This window comes from Chlorocebus sabaeus, chromosome 7 (genome assembly GCF_047675955.1).
Source record: "Chlorocebus sabaeus isolate Y175 chromosome 7, mChlSab1.0.hap1, whole genome shotgun sequence".
NCBI classification, from domain to species: Eukaryota; Metazoa; Chordata; class Mammalia; order Primates; family Cercopithecidae; genus Chlorocebus; species Chlorocebus sabaeus.
In genome coordinates this window covers 49,928,315-49,948,130 of record NC_132910.1, presented here as the reverse complement: position 1 = coordinate 49,948,130, position 19,816 = coordinate 49,928,315, and the positions used below count along the sequence as shown (strand labels likewise).

General features: G+C 42.9%; 1 protein-coding gene across 7 annotated transcripts in view; it reads left to right on the top strand.

Annotated features, from left to right (window-relative positions):
* Positions 1-4,107, top strand: part of TSPAN5 (tetraspanin 5) — a 178,129-nt gene extending 174,022 nt beyond the window's left edge. For all 7 annotated transcript variants that reach the window (XR_012093389.1, XM_007999324.3, XM_073017498.1 and 4 more), the window contains one exon: positions 1,906-4,107. Coding sequence is in view for 6 of the 7 variants with exons in the window: in XM_007999324.3 (XP_007997515.1) it covers positions 1,906-1,971 (66 nt within the window). In the remaining variant the exon portion in view is untranslated. The remainder of the gene's footprint in view (positions 1-1,905) is intronic.
* The last annotated feature ends 15,709 nt before the right edge of the window (positions 4,108-19,816 follow it).

Here is a 19,816-nt window from a genome sequence, read left to right as displayed (position 1 = left end):
ATAAAAAAATGAGCCCAATGTGGTGGCACATGCCTGTGGTCCCAGCTACTTGGGGGGCTGAGAAGGGAGGACCACTTGAGCCTGGGAGGTTGCCGTGAGCTGAGATTACACCATTGCACCTTAGCCTGGGTGACAGAGCAAGATCCTGTCTCAAAAATAAAAAATAAAAAAGAAGAAGAAATAAGCTCATACATGTATGGTCAGTTGATTTTTGACAAGGGAACCAAAACCATTCAATAGGGAAGGAGCAGTCATTTCAACAAATGGTACTGGGAAAACTGGATATGCAAAATTATGAATTTAGACTCCTAACTCATGCCATATGTAAAAATTAACTCAAAGCAAAGACCTAAATATAAGAGCTAACACTATAGAACTCCAGAGGAAAACGTAGGCATAAATATTTGTGACTTTGGATTAAGCAGTGTCTTCTTATATATGACATCAAAAGCATAAGCAGCGACACAAATGTAAATAAATGGAACTTCAAAATTAAAAACTGCTGAAAATGATACCATCAAGAACGTGAAAAGATAACTCCTAGTGTCTATAAAATATAAATAACTTTTCAAAACAATAAAAAAGGCCGGGCGCGGTGGCTCACGCCTGTAATCCCAGCACTTTGGGAGGCCGAGGCGAGCAGATCATGAGGTCAGGAGATCGAGACCATCCTGGCTAACATGGTGAAACCCCGTCTCTACTAAAAATGCAAAAAAATTAGCTGGGCGTGGTGGCAGGCACCTGTAGTCCCAGCTACGCGGGAGGCTGAGGCAGGAGAATTGCGTGAACCCGGGAGGCAGAGCTTGCTGTGAGCTGAGATCATGCCACTGCACTCCAGCAGCCTGGGGGACAGAGGGAGACTCCATCTAAAAAAAAAAAAAAAGATTTAAATGGCTAATAAGCACATGAAAAGATGCCCATGTCAGTAGTCATTAAGGAAATGCAATTCAAAGCCACATACTTCATACTCTTTGAAGTGGTTAGAATGAAAAAGACGGACAATAACAAAGTATTGGCAAGGATGTGGAGAAAATGAAACCCTCATATGTTGCTGATGGAAATGAAAATGTTGCAACCTCTTTGGGAAACAATTTAGCAGTTTCTCAAAAGTTAAATATAGAGATACCATATGAGTCAGCAATTCTACTCCTAGGAGTGTACCCAAAAGATTTGAGAACATACTTGCCCAAAAACTTGTATGCTCGTGTTCATAGCAGAATTATTCATAATTGCCAAAATGTGAGAGCAATGCAAATAACCCATCAACTGAGGAGTAAACAAAATGTGGCATATCCATGCCATGGAATATCATTCAGCCATCCAAAGGAATAAATTAATAGTACATGTGTATGAACCTTGAAAATATTTTGCTACATGAAAAAGACAGTCACAAAAGCCCCATATTATATGATTCCCTTGATATGAAATGTCCCGAAGAGGCAAATCCATGGAGGCAGGAAGTGGAATAGTGGTTGCCAGGTCTGTAGGGATGGTGGCGTGGGAATGGGAAGTGGAATAGTGGTTGCCAGGTCTGTAGGGATGGTGGGGTGGGAATGGGAAGTGGAGTAGTGGTTGCCAGGTCTGTAGGGATGGTGGGACGGGAATGGGAAGTGGAATAGTGGTTGCTAGGTCTGTAGGGATGGTGGGACGGGAATGACTGCTCACAGGTACTGGGTTTCTTTTCAGGGTCATGAAATGTTCTGTGATTAGATAGTGGTGATAGTTGCATAGCTTTGTGAATATACTAAGAGCCACTGAATTATACACGTTGCAAGGATGCTTTGTACCACATATGAATTACATCTTAAATTTCAAAAATCAACAATTTAAAAAAAATGGGACACAGTGGCCAGGAGTAAAAGTTACAAGTGTCACTGTTTGACTCACATTTTCTTCCTCTCTCAGATTTTTGGGATATGCCTGGCCCAGAATTTGGTTAGCGATATCGAAGCTGTCAGGGCGAGCTGGTAGAGCCCCTGCAGCCGCTGCTGCAAGACACTGGACAGACCCAGCTTTTGGGACCCTCCCACGTGCCGAACTCATCTTCAAGCTGCACGGACCTAATCACAGATGCAGCCCGCAGTCTCGCCTAATGGAGCTGCCATTCGTGGGGTAAAACTGGGAAATGCTGCTCACTGACAGAATTAAAAAACAAAAATAACCAGTATGAAAGTCGTTGCGCCGTGAATCTCTACTGTAGCCATGAATTTATGGACAGTTGGATGCTTACCAAAAAAGAAAAAAAGGGAGGGTGGGGGACCCAGATGTACTTGAATGTGCGGAAAATGCAGTCTTGTCCTCATCTTCCGTAACTGGAGGGCCGGGAAGGCAGCTTTGCTCTTCGCCACACCTTGGACGGACCACCTTCTGTTCCATGGTCTGAAGGAGTGCATCTCCTCAAAGACTCAGCCCCTCACCTGGGAGGGCAGTGGTTTGTCGGCATCCCTCCATGTACGTTTTAGGAAACACGTGCCACTCTGATCTGAAGAAGAAAACAACTCGTCTTGGGTTCAGATTTTGTGATGGTATTCAAGTCACTCGGGCGAGCGCACTTGGTCTATCCTGGAAAGTCTCCTTATAACAGAAGTTGTGTATTTCATGTGCACCGAGCAAGGGCATCGGAAGACTTCATGAGGCTGTATGCTAGCAGGACTGCTCTTTTTTCTAAGTAGGCCTGAGCTTTATCAGTGAAATTCAAGGAGAAAATGAGGTTAATGAAGGAGGTATCAGTTAAATACCCCCTTCTTCTCACCCTGCCAAAATTAGCAGTTGAATTTTTGGAAACTCTGGAATACTCTGGGTCATTTTGTTTTGTATGTTTGTTGTTTTTCGTCTTCCAAAGGTGAAAGCTATGATATGGTTCCACTTAAATTTTAGTGTTTTCTTACTCAGCTCAAGCATTAATTTTTGATAAAATCTTAACCTGCATGACCTGTGAATCTGAATCTATCATCTCCCTTTCCTGCCGGCTTTTCTACAAACATTGAAATATGTTATTTGGTCAACACTTATTTCCTAGGTTCACAGCCTTGGGAGGTTGTGGTATGTCTTCCCAGCCTGGCTGGGAAGAGACCAGCTGTACCATCCAAATGCTTCCCTGGTCTCAGTGATCTCTTCCAGAGTCGATCTGAGTGGCCTCTTCTGCACCCTCCCCTTTCTTTCTCTTTGAACGGAATTAAACCGATTTTGAAACAACATTGACCCAGTCAGAAGCTCCTAATAATTTCTTTTTCTTCCTCTTTAGTTTGCTTTTATTAAAAAAAGAAAATAGTGCATGGCCATAGCTCCTTCAGTTCTCTTATTGCAGACTAACCATCAGGATGGTATCAAAGCACAAATACTTTGGAGGGGAATGCGTTGAACTGGGGCAAGTACTGTGTAACACAAAGTGGAAAACCACTTCCTGGTGCTGCCGCTCCTGCCCCCACTTTAGGTGGGAGGAACAAGTTTTGCCCTCTAGATTTTAACCCAGCTGGTGTCCACCGGATGTTGCCCTCCTGGGGAGCAGATATCAGTCTGTGGAATGCTGGGAAAACCACAGGCACATTTTTCGGTGCGGACAGAATTGCCAGCACATAACTGGGCAGCCAGCTAGCATACTTTGTGGAAATTAAGCGAGGTTTTCCATTTCAGCCCCATGGTGCATGGTGGTGGCTGATGAATGTGTCAGTCTGCTCAGAGAAAGGACAGAAAGGAAATTCTTTTCAAAACCGTGTTCACAGTTTGGGTGTGTGTATGGCTCTGCATGTGTGCGTTTTTGTCTCTGTATAGGTAGAGGTGTTCACGTCTTACTCCGACTGTAAGGTTGTCTGACTTCATCTCTGCCCCCACCACAGTTGCCATTTTGTAATGTCCTTCCAACATGGAGAAGACACGAGCTCTCCAGTTGGCATCGTTTGTCTTTTTTGTTGATTGCCTCATTCTCCAGTGAACTCCATCTGGCCAGTTGATTCAGAATCAGGCAAGATCCCTGCCCTTTGGCACATTCACTGAAAGGCCAAACAGCAAGTCCGAGTGAGTTTTAAATATTAATTAATCACCCTTTATTTTTTACACTTGAGAGTGATTGTAATAAAGGCTGTCATTAATAAACTTGGTTCTACCTTACATGGAGTTGTGTCTTTCTTCATTACTTCTTTCTTGAAATTGTGAAATTTTCTAATCCAGTGGTTCTCAAACTTTAGCAGGTGTCAGAATCACTGGGAGGACTTGTTAAAACACATGAGTGCATTTGCTCCATGCCCATAATTTCTAACTTAGTAGGTCTGGGGTGGGGCTGGAGAATTTGTATTCTAATAAGATCGTAGGTGATGCTGTTTGTGGCTCGTTTGGGAACTACATTTTGAGAAGCATTGTTCTCATCCGGTTTTCTAGGAGGGGAAACAGAAAGGTAAGATTTTGTAGTTGGGAAGGGAAAGGTTCCTTTGTACTTACAAATGCTGACTGACAAGACACAGAGGCCAGAGCCCTGTATGTAGGAAGTCTCTGCCCATGAGGTCATCTGCTGGTTACAGTCACTTGGGGACTGTGTGAAATACAGATTCCCCCGACCTTACCCCTAGCAGTTCTGGAGTGGGAGACAGGGTATATATGTTTTAAAAGCTCCCTTGAAAATTTAATGCCTGGTGGGATTTATGACTTATGGGCTTAGATAAATGTTGATAATATTCACAACCTTTTTTATAAGAAAATAATTTCTCACAGTCCCTTGGAGCTGGAATCTTAAAAACCCATTAGAGGAATGTCAGCTTAAATGTCTTTCATTGTGAATTATCACTGCAGAAGAAGACTTCTGTCGTTAGAACTGATTAAAGACTTTTTTTCAAAGATCAAATGAAAACAAATGTTAAGGTTCATATAGCACACTTAGATCCTGACAGCATAGTGTCAGACTTGTTCAAGAAACATTTTGCCTCATTTCTCATCTATTTGAAACAACAATGTTATTTTGATTTTAAGGAAATTTATCAGTGATGGTTGGAGATGGCCAATCCCTGCCTCTTGAGTTTTCTTATTGTCTACATTGGCCTGCTTTGCTTGTTGCAAACTATAAGCTAACAAAGAAAAAATGACAGCTCAGAAGTAAAAGGATGCTTTGTCTATAAAACTCAAAAACTTGGAGGAAGCGTCTTCAGTGTGTAGAAGGTAGACTTTAGGGGAAGCTTACTAAATTAACCTATTTCTGTTGTTGGACTGGTTACCACTAACATCATTTCTTCTATAATTTAAAAATATACAGTTTTTAAATGTGAACTCAGAAATTAAAAAGAATTTTGCATCATGAAGTACTTAAGTGCATTTCCTTTGTTCTTCCTCTTCCTTCTCCCAGGGAATAATAAACCCAGACTTTTCTTTCAGCCTTCCTCCTGCCACAGGTCCCAGTTGTCCTTTCCTCAAGGGGATCCTTAAAGTGTCTCTTGGAGGTTTCTTATTCCACAGGGATCATTCATTTCCCTGTGTTTGTGTGGGCAGGAATGGAGTGATTTTGCAGTTTCGTCTGTTTCCGACTGACTTGGACAGGCGCCCTGGGAAGCCTGTGGGCTGAACAATGAGGAGCTGGAGCCCAGTGACCTGGCAGGCCACCCCAGCTCTCCTTGTCATTTATTCCATGAAGCCCTCCTTCTCTAGGGAAATCCTGTTTAGACCTCCAATGAAGAACTGGGAAGCCCTCCATAAACACTGGCCAGCAGGGTTTCATGGCCAGCGCTCTCTCCCATGAGGCCATGGGGCTGCTTCTAGGTGCTGCCCACTTCTGGAGTGAGAAGCCTAGTCTTTGAGGGAGGAGGAAAACACAGCATTTGCCTGAAAAATACATTAACATTGGCTTAATCATGATGACACAATAAAATCTATAGAAAAATCTACACATGATAACAGACAAGGCAGTCAGATGGGGGTGGGGGGGGGGTGGCGACAGGGAGCAGGGCAGAGAAGCCAAACTGTGAACTTGGAGCAGAGCCATCCTTAGACTTTTTGATTGGAGGGGTTTGCCACACAGAGTTTATAATATTACAGTTTTAGGCCAGACAAGGTGGCTCACACCTGTAATCCCAGCACCTTGGGAGGCCAAAGCAGGAGGATTGCTTGAGGACAGGAGTTCAAGACTAGCCTGGGCAACATAGCAAGACCCTATGTCTAAAAAAAAATTTATTTATTTATTTAATTAGCTGGACCTGGCGTCATGCACCTGCACTCCCAGCTACTCTGGGGGCTGGGGCAGGAGGACAGCTTGAACCCAGGAGTGATGTATGATAGCACCACTGTACTCCATCCTGGGTGGCAGAGCAAGACCCTGTCTCTAACTTAATAAAAATAAAACTACAGTTTTTAGGACTTCTTGAGGGATTAAGTACAGCTTGTTGTGGAGTTTTCATGCTGAGTGGTTCTCTTGTAAACTTGCCGCTAGCGAGAGGACGCTGATTTAGTCCCTTCCTGTTATCCATTAGCCGAGGCTAAACCTCTGGGGCCCCGCACTGGCCATTGTGATTTATTTCTCCACTTCTAGGAACTCCCAAGTAAAGTAAATCTAAGGGAAGAGCAAGTTCACGGGCTTTCACTGTAAATATGCCCTGAAAGGAAACCAGTAGCAGGCTTCCCACGCTCTTGCCCCTCACTGAACACATTCTCAGTGGGGGAAAGCTACTTTTCAGATGTGGAGCGGACCGTCAGGTGCAGTGTCAGCTCTTGCATTTGCAGAGCAACTCATTTGAACGGGAACGTTTTAATGGCCTGCCCTCTAGTGTCGAATGCGTAAAACCACTCCGGACTGGAGTTGGAATAGTTCAGGGATAAAAACACTACGTTCAGAGGCGCTTGTGCTTTGGAGAAACTTGAAGATACACAGCTTATGTTGCCTGCTTAGGGCGAGTAGGTGTTTTATTTCCTTTACAGGCTCCTGAAAAATGGCAAGGCTTGTTTTGGAAAGATAAGAGAACAGGACGTTTTGCTCCCATCACCATCCATCCTGCTTGGGATCTTGCTGCTGGGAGTTGATCAGGCAGGATGGAGCTGGGCCCTGCCCTCCCACCAGTTTCCAAATGTGGTTTCTAGATGATGATGGTGACTGTCTAAAGCTGCTCATCTTCCAGGCGAGGCATTGTCCTAACGGAGTCCTCATTGGGGCTGGGAGGGCAATGCTCTGCACCCTCCCTCCCAGGGAACACCACCCTCCATCGGAACTTCAGAGGTTTTTGTGACAAAAGGCCCCAGGACCCTGGTTTGCACTTAAATTCCTCTTCAACATAAGCAACTCTCCAGAAACAAGGGATAGAACATCTTTATATTTCTTCTAGAACCACCAGTGTGTTATTTCTACACACTGTACTTAGAAGTACACACATACATGCATACATACCACCGATGTGAATCACCTGGATTTTGCTTTGGTCTTGTCAGAAGCATTTGAACCACAACAACTCCATTGTGAATAGGACCTGGGTAACATGAGGCTGAAACCTACTGGGCTATATTCCCAGATGGCTAGGCATTCTAAGTCACAGGATGAGATAGAAGGTTGCCCAATGACACAGGTCATAAAGACCTTGCTGATAAGACAGGTTGCAGTAAAGAAGCCTACCAAAACCAAGATGGCAATGAGAGTGACCTCTGGTCGTCCTCACTGCTACACTCCCACCAGTGCCATGACAGTTTACAAATGCCATGGCAATATCAGGAAGTTACCCTACATGGTCTAAAAAGGGGAGACATGACTAATCCACCCCTCATTTAGCACATCATCAAAAAATAACCATAAAAATGGGCAATTAGCAACCCTCAGGACTCCTCTGTCTATGGAGTAGCCATTCTTTTATTCCTTTATTTTCTGAATAAATTTGCTTTCACTTTATAGACTCACCCTGAGAATGGCTTGAGCCCAGGAGTTTGAGACCAGCCTGAGCAACATAGTGAGACCCTGTCCCTACAAAAAAAAATTTTCTGATTGGTGGACATGGTGACATAAGCCTATAATTCCAGCTATGTGGGAGACTGAGATGGGAAGATTGCTCGAGCCTAGGAGATGGAGGCTGCAGTGGGCCATGATTGCACTGCTGCATTCCAGCCTGAGCAACAGAGCAAGATCCTGACTCAAACAAACAAAAACCGTAAAAAAGAAATCAGCTGGGTGCGGTGGCTCACACCTATAATCCCAGCACTTTGGGAGGCTGAGGCGGGCAGATCATGAGATCAGGAGATCGAGACCATTCTGGCTAACACAGTGAAACCTCGTCTCTACTAAAAATACAAAAAATTAGCCAGGTGTGGTGGCGGGCACCTGTAGTCCCACCTACTTGGGAGGCTGGGGCAGGAGAATGGTGTGAACCCGGGAGGCGGAGCTTGCAGTGAGCCGAGATCACGCCACTGCACTCCAGCCTGGATGACAGAGTGAGACTCCATCTCAAAAAAACAAAAACAAAACAAAACAAAAAATCGACATTTTGTGGGACATTTTAAACATAAAGAAAGCTTTATTATGATTAAGTCATGGTCTGCATTCGGTATTTATTTGAAGTAAATTATCTTCAAATTCAACTTGTTAGAGTGATTCAAGTTTTATAAAGAAAATAGCCTTATTTCCACACTTGTGCTGTCTTTAGTCTTGTTACTTTGCGACTGAATCAGCCCACTAGTTCTCTGACTGCCTGCTGCAGGCTGGGTACTAGGGGTGAATATATCATCTATCCCTTGAAATAACGGGTCACATTTATTGACTAGAAGTGTACTGTGTTCCAGGCACTGTGTTATAAGCATGCTGAGTAAGTTCCTAAGGAAATGTCAACTGATGGAGGGGAAAACCCCACACATGGAAAATCCACTTCAAGAACTAAACTGACATTCCTCAAAATGGTGCCTGGTTGAGCTACTGGAAGAACACAGGGGTTAATGGAAGATGGTCTCAAGAAGGAGGAGAGGTTTGATCTGGGCCCCTGGGGAGGGTGGAGGGGGTCATAATAAAGCCTCTGCCTCTAGGGAGGTTGGAGAGGGCCCAGAACCTCCAGACGAAAGAGTGGGGAAAAGCTCAGGTAAGCAGTAAGAAGGTCCAGTATAGACAGTCTTGGAATTGTGGCCCAGTCCTTGGCATACGCCAGGCACTCGAAAGCTTGCTGAATGACAACAGTGGTAATTGAGGTGATTAGTAACTACCTCATCTACAGTGAAGGTGTGTTAGTCTGTCCTCACGCTGCTAACAAAGACATACCCAAGACTGGGTAATTTATAAAGGAAAGAGGTTTAATGGACTCACAGTTCCACATGGCTGAGGAGACCTCACCATCATGGCAGAAGGTGAATGAGGAGCAAAGTCACATCTTACATAGCAGCAGGCAAGAGAACTTTTGCAGGGGAACTCCCATTTATAAAACCATCAGATCTCATGAGACTAATTCGTTACCAGAACAGTATGGGAGAAACCACCCCCATGGTTCAATGATCTCCACCTGGCCCTGCTCTTGACCTATGGGGATTATTACAATTCAAGGTGATATTTGGATGGGGACATAGCCAAACCATATCGGAAGGTGACATGAAAAGTAGAATTTCTTGTAAAACTGGACAATGTAGGTACAAGCTCTGTGCTGTCAGGGTTGAAACCTAATCCCCACCATGATAGTATTAACAGGTGGGGCCTTTAGCAGGTGGTTAGATCGTGACTGCAGGGCCCTCATTAACGGAGTTAGTGCCCTTATAAAAGAGGCCTGTGGGAACTCGTTTGCCCTCGTCCACCATGTGAGGACACAGCGAGAAGGAGGCGGTCTGCGACCCGGAAGGGTTGTCCGTGGACTCCAGTTGTGCTGACACCCTGATCTTAGACTTCCTAGCCTCCAGAACTGTGAGCAAATTTCAACTGTTTATGAACTACCTGGTTTACGGTATTTTGTGATAGTACCCTGAGCAAATTAAAACACCAGCTGTTTTCTCCGTCTAGTTCTGCTGTTCCTGTGAAATTCTAGGCCCTGGGAGCTGGCAGGGAGGTCACTACATGTTGCAGTGGGAGGACGTTGTATTAAAGTAGGTAGAGACTGGGGTAACAGTCTTGTTCTTTTTTAGATTCAAGTCAGGCCCCTGCATTAGTGCAGCAGTTTCTCAGCCCTAGATGCTCATTAGAATCACCTGAGAGCATTAGAAAAGACAAAAAACGGCCAGGCGTGGTGGCTCGTGCCTGTAATCCCAGCACTTTAGGAGGCCGAGGTGGGCGGATCACTTGAGGTCAGGAGTTGGAGACCAGCCTGGCCAACATGGTGAAACCCCATCTCTATTAAAAAAAGAAACAAAAAATTAGCTGGGTGTGGTGGCACAGACCTCTAGTCCCAGCTACTAGGGAGACTGAGGCAGGAGAATCGCTTGAACCTGGGAGGCAGTGTTTGAAGCGAACTGAGATTTTGCCACTGCACTCCAGCCTGGGTGACAGGGAGACCCTGTTTCTCCCCCCCCCCCCCAAAAAAAAGAAAAGACAAAAAACATGTGCTCTCTTCCACACTGTTTCCAAAACTCCCAGGTCATTCTAACGTGCCTCCATGGTTTCTCAGATTCTGTTGTGCACACAAATCATCTGGGTCTTAATGCAGGTCCTGATTCTGTAGTCTTGAGTGAGGCTGAAGAATCCATGGTTCTAGCATGCTCCCAGGTGACACTGATGCTGCGGTCTGCAGACCACACTTTAAGAAGTAGGCCCTGTTTACAGCTGTGCAAAACTAATACCTTGTATGATATTTTTTAGTGATACCTTTCCTAAAGCTACTAAGCTGAAATTTTCGGGTCTGGGAAGGAAAATACAGGTGACTGTAAATAGGCATTAAGTATATGTTTGTTAAATGCGTTTTATTCTGATTATTAAAAAATCTCGGCCAGGCATAGTGGCTCACACCTGTAATCCCAGTACTTTGGGAGGCTGAGGTGAGAGGATCACTTGAGCCCAGGAGTTGGATACCAGCTGTATTAGTTAGGGTTCTTTAGAGGGACAGGACTAATGGGATATAGATATATATGGGGAATCTATTAAGTATTAACTCATATGATCACAAGGTCCCACAACAGGCCATCTGTAGGCTGAGGAGCAAGGAGAGCCAGTCCGAGTTCCAAAACTGAAGAACTTGGAGTTTGATGGTCAAGGGCAGGAAGCATCCAACACGGGAGAAAGATGTAGGCTGGAAGGTTAAGCCAATCTGTCTTTTCACATTTTTCTGCCTGCTTATATTGTAGCCACGCTGGCAGCTGAGCAGATGGTGCCTACCCAGATTGAGGGTGGATCTGCCTTTCCCAGCCTACTGACTCAAATGTTAATCTCCTTTGGCAACACCCCCACAGACACACCCAGAATCAATACTTTGCATCCTTCCATCCAATCAAGTTGACACACAGTATTAACCATCATACCAGCCTAATCAATGAAGAAAGACTGTCTCAAAAAAAATAAAAATAAAGAAAAACCTCAATGCAGAAAAAAATAACTAGTATTTTCACCATCTAGAGGTATATACTTGTAAAATGTTACAGTGTGTCTTTCCATTGCTTTTTAAATTTGTTTTAAATTGTATAATCCTGTTCGTACTGTTCTGTGGTCTGCTTTTTTAAAATCAGGATTTTTCAGTGTCAGTGAATGTTTTATACAACATTTTTTTGGTGGCATCTTGTTCTATTTTATAGATTCAAGGGTTTCCTAAGATGCCAAGGGTTCACAAGGTCAAAACTATTTCTTAATACTAAGACATTATTTCCCATTTTGTTCTTAATTTTGGATATGCTGATGTGGTGATGTCATCACTCTGACAGCTACATGATGTGATGTCATCACTCTGACAGCTAATGGAATGTGGGCTTGTGTATTTCTGTCTTAAACTTTTCTCCCTTTTCATTTCTAATATGGTAATATTCACATAGATAACCCACATAAACAAAAGCTCTTCAAGGGGCTCAAACATTCTTAAAAGTGTAATGGAGTCTTGAGACCACAAAGTTTGAGAGCTGCTGGTATAGATAAACCATAATTTTACTAGCCAGTTCATCACTGAAATGGTTTGACTCTGTGTCCTTACCCAAATCTCATCTCGAATTGTAATCCCTGTGTGTTAGGGGAGGGATCTAACCTAACCCCTAATCACCTCACACCATGATTGGATCATGGGGGTGGTTCCCCCCATGCTGTACTCATGGTAGTGAGTTCTCAGAAGATCTGATGGTTTAAAACTGTGGCACTTCCCCCCTCACTTGCTCTCTCTCCTGCTGCCTTGTGAAGACGTTGTTGCTTCTCTTTGTCTTCTGCCACAATTGTAGGTTTCCTGAGGCCTCCCCAGCCATGTGGAACTGTGAGTCAATTAAACCTCTTATTTTCTTTATAAACTACCCAGTCTCAGGTAGTTCTTTATAGCAGTGTGAGAATGGACTAATACAATCACTGTTAGAAATTTGGGCTGTCTTGAATTAAAATACAGTTGCAATGATCTTTTTTTTTTTTTTTTTTTTTTTTTTTTTTAATACTGTAAGTTCTGGAGTACATGTGCAGAACGTGCAGGTTTGTTACATAGGTATACACATGCCATGGTGGTTTGCTGCACCCATCAACCCATCATTTACATTAGGTATTACTCCTAATGCTATCCCTCCCCTAACCCCTAACAGGTCCTCGTGTGTGATGTTCCCCTTACTGTGACCATGTGTTCTTGTTCACCTCCCACTTATGAGTGAGAACATGCAGTGTTTGGTTTTCTGTTCTTTTGTTAGTTTGCTGAGAATGATGGTCTCCAGCTTCATCCATGTCCCTGCAAAGAACATGAACTCATCCTTTTTTATGGCTGCATAGTATTCCATGGTGTATATGTGCCACATTTTCTTAATCCATTCTATCATTGATGGGCATTTGGGTTGGTTCCAAGACTTTGCTATTGTGAACAGTGCCTCAAACATACGTGTGCATGTGTCTTTATAGTAGAATGATTTCTAGGCCTCTGGGTATATACCCAATAATGGAATTGCTGGGTCAAATGGTATTTCTAGTTCTAGATCCTTGAGGAATTGCCACACTGTCTTCCACAATGGTTGAACTAATTTACACTCCAACCAACAGTGTAAAAGTGTTCCTATTTCTCCACATCCTCTCCAGCATCTATTGTTTCCTGACTTTTAATGATCGCCATTCTAACTGGTGTGAGATGCTATCTCATCGTGGTTTTGATTTTCATTTCTCCAATGACTAGTGAGGATGAGCTTTTTTTCCTATGCTTCTTGGCTGCATAAATGTCTTCTTTTGAGAAGTGTCTGTTCATATCCTTTGCCCACTTTTTGATGGGGTTGTTTGTTATTTTTCTTGTAAATTTAAGTTATTTGTAGATTCTGGGTATTAGCCCTTTGTCAGATGGATAGATTGCAAAAATCTTCTCCCATTCTGTAGGTTGCCTGTTCACTCTGATAGTAGTTTCGTTTGCTGTGCAGAAGCTATTTAGTTTAATTAAGTCCCATTTGTCTATTTTGGCTTTTGTTGCCAATGCTTTGGTGTTTTAGTCATGAAGTCTTTGTCCATGCCTGTGTCCTGAATGGTATTGCCTAGGTTTTCTTCTAGAGTTTTTATGGTTTTAGGTCTTACATTTAAGTCTTTAATCCATCTTGAGTTAATTTTTGTATAAGGTGTAAAGAAGGGATCCAGTTTCAGCTTTCTGCATATGACTAGCCAGTTTTCCCAACACCATTTATTAAATAGGAAATCCTTGCAATGACCTTTCTTATGCATTTCCTATACTTTGCACATAACTCTAGTTATTTCCTTAAGACAGATTGTTAATAATGGAATAACTGGATCAAGGATTAAAAACATTTAATTTGTGACACCTAGAGTTAAGCCTTATTTAAAGCTGTGCAAAATTAATGCTTTATCATTGATACTTAGGTTTTAAATTGAAAATTGTTAATTTTAAGTCAAGATTTGCGCCTAGATTAAAAGAGGAAAAAACCTCATTAATGTCTTTATTACCATTTCTGCTAACTTAATAAGATATTAAAATGCCAGTTACAGAAACCAAAATCTGTAGTGATGGAGGTATTTAATCGCCGCTGAGACATTTAGAGCAGGGAAGTACCCCTACCTGAAACCTCCCCCACAATAACTTGATTAGAGGGAATGAAATAAGAAAATGACTCTCAGCTGGGTGTGGTGGCACATGCCTGTAATCCCAGCACTTTGGGAGGCTGAGGCAGGTGGATCACGAGGTCAGGAGTTCAAGACCAGCCTGGCCAACATGGTGAATCCCTGTCTCTACTAAAGATACAAAAAATTAGCCAGGCGTGGTGGCGCGCTCCTGTAGTCCCAGCTACTCAGGAGGCTGAGGCAGGAGAATCTCTTGAACCTGGGAGGCAGAGGCTGCAGTGAGCTGAGATTGCACCATTGCACTCCAACCTGGGTGACAGAGCGAGACTCCATCTCAAAAAGAAAAAAAAGAAAATGACTCTAAAGTGTATGTCATGGCTTTTTAGGAAAGATCATCTCACGATTATTCATTTCCACCTAATGAATAATGCATTTTCCTGTTCCTTATGATTTTCTTAATAACATTTTCTTCTCTCTAACTTACTTTAAGTACACATTGGATTCATTAGGTAAAAATGGATGGATCATCATAAAGGTCTTCATCCTCCTCATTTTCATGTAGAGGAGGCTGAGGAGGGGGAGAAACAGGGAGAATTGATCTTGCTGTTTCAGGGATGGCAGAGAAGAAAGAAAATTCACGTACACATGGACTCATTCAGTTCAAACCCATGTTGTTCAAGGGTCAGCTGTATTCCAAAATTCAAAATAATTCAAAACAGTTCTGGTCCTAAGAAAGTCTCAGACTAGTCTGTGTGCCAGTTAGACCTGAGTGACACTTAGAGCTTGACCACTGCTTACTTCATGGCCTTAAACAAGTTACTTTATCTTTCCCATCCTTGATGCCCTCCCTTATAAGATGTAGTGTGTTATAAGGTAGAGATGGTAATATCTATATTATAGGGGTGTTGCTAAGATTACAAGGGTTGAAATGCTTTTCTCTAAATCTCATTTATTCCTCAGATTTCACCTGAGCTGACTTTGAGGGAGGTCCTCTCAGAACTCAGCCCCTCTCCACCCAACTAAGATGTGCTCCTGCAGCTTTCTCTTTAGAAGAACTCATCACACTTTGAACTAACTTGAATGGCATCTTTTCTGTTAAAATGCAAGCTCCATGGAAGTGGCCTGTGTTGTCAACCTCTATGTCTCTAGCACCCAGATGCTTGGTAGCACTATGGACTGAATGTTTGTGTCCCCCCTAAAATCATATGTTGAAGCCCCAGTACCTACTGTGATGGTATTTGGAGGTGGGACCTTTGGGATGTAATTAGGATTAGATGAAGTCATGAGGGTAGAGCCCGTATGATGGGATCTCTCTCTCTCTTCTGTCTTCTCTCTGTCTTCTCTCTCTCTCTTCTCTCTCCTCTCTATGTACCCACCAAGGAGGCCATTGAGGTCATAACCAGGAAGAGGGGCCTCATGAAAAACCCAACAATGCTGGCTCCCTAATCTTGGACTTCAGAACCATGAAAAATGTTTCTTGTTTAACCCACCCAGTCTATGGTAATTTGTTATAGCAGCCTGAAGTAAGACAGCTAGGCTGTTTCTTTGAGCATGTTACAAGATATTGAGAATAACTTTGTTCTAGATAGAGAGCATATGCTCACCTAAAAGACAGACTTCTATTTTGTAAAATAGAACTACTTCTGGCCAAGCGCAGTGGCTCATGCCTGTAATCCCAGCACTTTGGGAGGCTGAGGCAGGCAGATCACAAGGTCAGGAGATCGAGACCATCCTGGCTAAAACGGTGAAACCCTGTCTGTACAAAATATAAAAAATTAGCCGGGTGTGGTGGTTGGCGCCTGTAGTCCCAGCTACTCAGGAGGCTGAGGCAGGAGAATGGCGTGAAGCTGGGAGGTGGAGCTTGTAAGATCATGCCACTGCACTCCAGCCTGGGCAACAGAGTGAGACTCTGTCTCAAAAAAAAAAAAAAAAATTCTTTGAACTCAGTGATAATAGTGACACAACCTATCAAAATCTCTGGGATACAGCAGAGGTGGTGGGTAATAAGAGGAAAGTTCATAGCATTAAATGCTTATATCAAAAAATCTGAAAGAGCACAAATAGAAAATCTAAGGTCTCACCTCAAGGAGCTAGAGAAACAAGAACAAACCAAACCCCAACTCAGCAGAAGAAAGGAAATAACAAAGAGCCGGAACTAAATGAAATTGAAACAAAAAAATACAAAAGGTAACAAAAAGCTGATTCTTTGAAAAGATGAATGAAGTTGATAGCCCATTAGTGATATTAACCATGAAAAGAAGAGAGAAGATCCAAATAAGCTCACTTAGAAATGAAATAGGAGATATTATAATCCATACCACAGAAATACAAAAGAAACATTCAAGGCTACCAAGAACACCTTTACGCACATAAACTAGAAAACCTAGAGGAGATAGGTAAATTTCTGGAAATATACAACCTACCTAGATTAAACCAGGAAGAAATAAAAACTCTGAACAGACCAATTACAAGCAGTGATATTGAAATGGTAAAAAAAGTTACTAAGAAAAAAAAAGTCCAGGACCAGACAGGTTCATAGCTGAATTCTATCAGACATTCAAAGATTGATTTGGTACCAATTCTATTGACACTATTTCAAAAGACAGAGAAACAGGGAATCCTCCCTAGGTCATTCTATGAAGCCAGTATCAACCCAATACCAAAACCAGGAAAGGACATAACAAAAAAGGAAACTACAGACCAATATCCCTGATAAATGTAGATACAAAAATCCTCAAGAAAATACTAGCTAACCAAATTCAACAGCATATCAGAAGGATAATCCAGCATGATCAAGTGCTTTTCATACCAGGGATGTGTTCTGCATCCCTGCATACTTAACATGTGCAAATCAGAAAGTGTGATACACCACATAAACAGAATTAAAAACAAAAATCACATGGTCATCTCAATAGATGCAGAAAAAGCATTTGACAAAATCCAGCCTCGCTTTATGATTACAACCCTCAGCAAAATTGGCATAGAAGGGAAATACCTTAAGATAATAAAAGCCATCCATGACAAACCCACAGTCAACATTATACTGAATGGGAAAAAGTTAAAAGTATTCTTCCTGAGAACTGGAACAAGACAAGGATGCCTACTTTCAGTACTTCTATTCAGCATAGTGCTAGAAATCCAAGCCAGAGCAATTAGGCAAGAGAAAGAAATAAAGGGCATCCAAATTGGTAAAGAGGAAGCCACACTGTTGCTGTTTGCTGATGACATGATCATATAGAGAAAAAAGCCTTTCCAAGACAGGAAGATACCATGTCAGCATGTGGAAGGGCTATGAGGTACACATGGGCACGCGGAAAGCTAAGGAGAAAGGCCATGAGCTAACCAAGCACACAACCATCCCCTCTGCCTTCTCTAAAAGCTCAAAGTCTCAAACTATCAGCAAAAGACTTCAGAAGTCTGAGAGAACATGGCTTTTCATAAGGATGATGGGGGTAGGGAATGGTTGTATCTGGGGCTATGCCCCATATGCTGGGCATGAGGGTATCCTGATGATTAATCCAGAGGATGTGTCAGGCAGGATTCCAGAAAGTTTAGGGGAGCAGAAAAATCTCTGAACCATTCTGGGAGATAATGTCTACTTTAGAGCAACATCTAGGAGCTGGCTGGCTCAGGATATCTGATCTCTTTAAGTACAGTGCTTTACTTGGCAAGTGATAATTGGTCCCTGAGTCAGAACTCAGTGGCCTCAAAAAGGATGGAGGTCGAACAGAAATCCCGGGCTACCAATTCAGGAAATGGCCACCTACTTGACCAAACAAGGTGAGGACTCTTGTTGGCCAGGCCATACTCTGAGGACTTTAGGGAAAGTGTCATTGCCCTTGGTTCTAATAGTTGGCGTTTTTCTACTCTGGCTGCAGATCAGAATCACCTTTGGAGCTTTAAAAAAATTCAGATGCCCAGGCTCCAGCTCCGGGAATTTGATTCCCTAAGTGTTGGGAAAAGCACGCCTTGTTTTTTTTTTTTAAGACAAGGTCTTGCTCTGTCACCCAGTCTGGAGTGCAGTGGCATGATCATGGCTCACTGCAACCTCTACCTTTCAGGCTCAAGCAATCCGACCACCTCAACCTTTCACATAGCTGTGACTACAGGTGCACACCACCATGTCTGACTGATTTAAGCATACTTTTAAAAAAAGTGGATCTGTTGTTGGTGTGTTCTGGGGACCCTGAGACAACACAATGACGTGTGAGTTTAGGAAGTGCCAAGTGGAGCACTGAGGCCTGGGGGGCTCAGTTTGTTTATGGAGCATCCCCTGTACTCATGGTTCAGCTGGAATAAGAACCTGCCCACCTGCCCACCTGCCTATCTCGTCCTCAAGATCCTCTAGGCATCTCTAACCAAATGTGTCAAAGCCAACTCATTTTACAGGAACCCGCTTTCCTTTCTGTGTTCCTCCTTTTAATACAACCACCATCTTCTGCCCAGTCACCCAACTCAGATACTTCAGAATTATCTTCTTTTCCAATCTCTAGCCCCATAAAAGTATCCCAGACCATTCCTCTCTCAAAATCTTAGTTTAAGCATCAAAAATTGTGAAGTGTTTGAGATTTTAACCTCCTTGCAAGCTAACAAGTTAGCCTGCCACAGGTACATAGATGCTGAGAGAAGGCCTGAGACTCCTGGGTCAGACTAAAAGGATTTTATTATGCATGCACCTCTGGTAAAATGAATCTCATATTTGCAGTAGTTTCTCTTGCTTCCCAAGTCCCACGGGGAACAGTGACCCAGATGGATACTACACACACAGCAGGTTTATGACCCAACAAAGGAACCCTGAGTTTAGGAAACCCCAGTCTCATAAAGGGGCCTGCAAGCGATCCTGACCAACCTTTGCCCCCGAGGGAGACCTTATCTTTATTTCTGTACAGTAAAAATAAATGCCTGTCCCAGGGAGACACTGTCTCTATCTTACAAGGCTGTTTGGTATGTAAACATCCTTGAAAAGGTAGTTAAAAAGACAAAAGCTGAAGCTGTCTTTCACAGAGGTATAGAAACACAAGACACCCATCGAGAATTGTCTCTCGACATTAGGAATTCATCACAATTACCTATTAATTTCCAGAAAGGAAATTAGCAGAAAGCTAGCCTGCCCCACCCTCATTAGTAATAATTCTGATTCTAGAACAAAACATAAAGAAAATATACACATCTTTTATGTAGAAACCTTGGTTTTTCCGTTATATAATACAAAGTTAAAATGGCTAATGCCCACTTCCTGCTCCCGCCATCTCTGCTGCTCTATTTTCCCAGCCTTTTCTTTTGCTTCCACCCTTCCTTCCTATGTACCCTCTGCCCCCGGATGCCCAGAGCACCCAGAGTCACCTCTACAGAACCCCATAACTCTGTTCATGCCTTGGTTAAAGCCCTTACTTGTTTGCTCAATAGTCAGGTTCATGTTTATCTTCTTCCAACACAGTACCTGACATAGTAAGTGTTCAGTAAATCTTTGGGTAGTGAGGAAGGCTGTTGAGTTAGAGAGTCAGGCTGTTTGGGGTATTTTTGAACTTTGAGGGTTAAAACTGGTAGCCCCAGTTGTTTAAATCCTTTGGATTCTGTTGTCATGAATTCTGTGGCCATGGCCTTTAAGCAGAACAAATTGTCCCGGGGGAGATTTTGATACATTAACAACTAGCTTCATGAATCAAAATTTCAATCCTTTTGAAATAATGGAAAACCCTGCTTGAGGGATTTCAACAGGCCGGTGTGTGTCTCCTGCCATCAGCA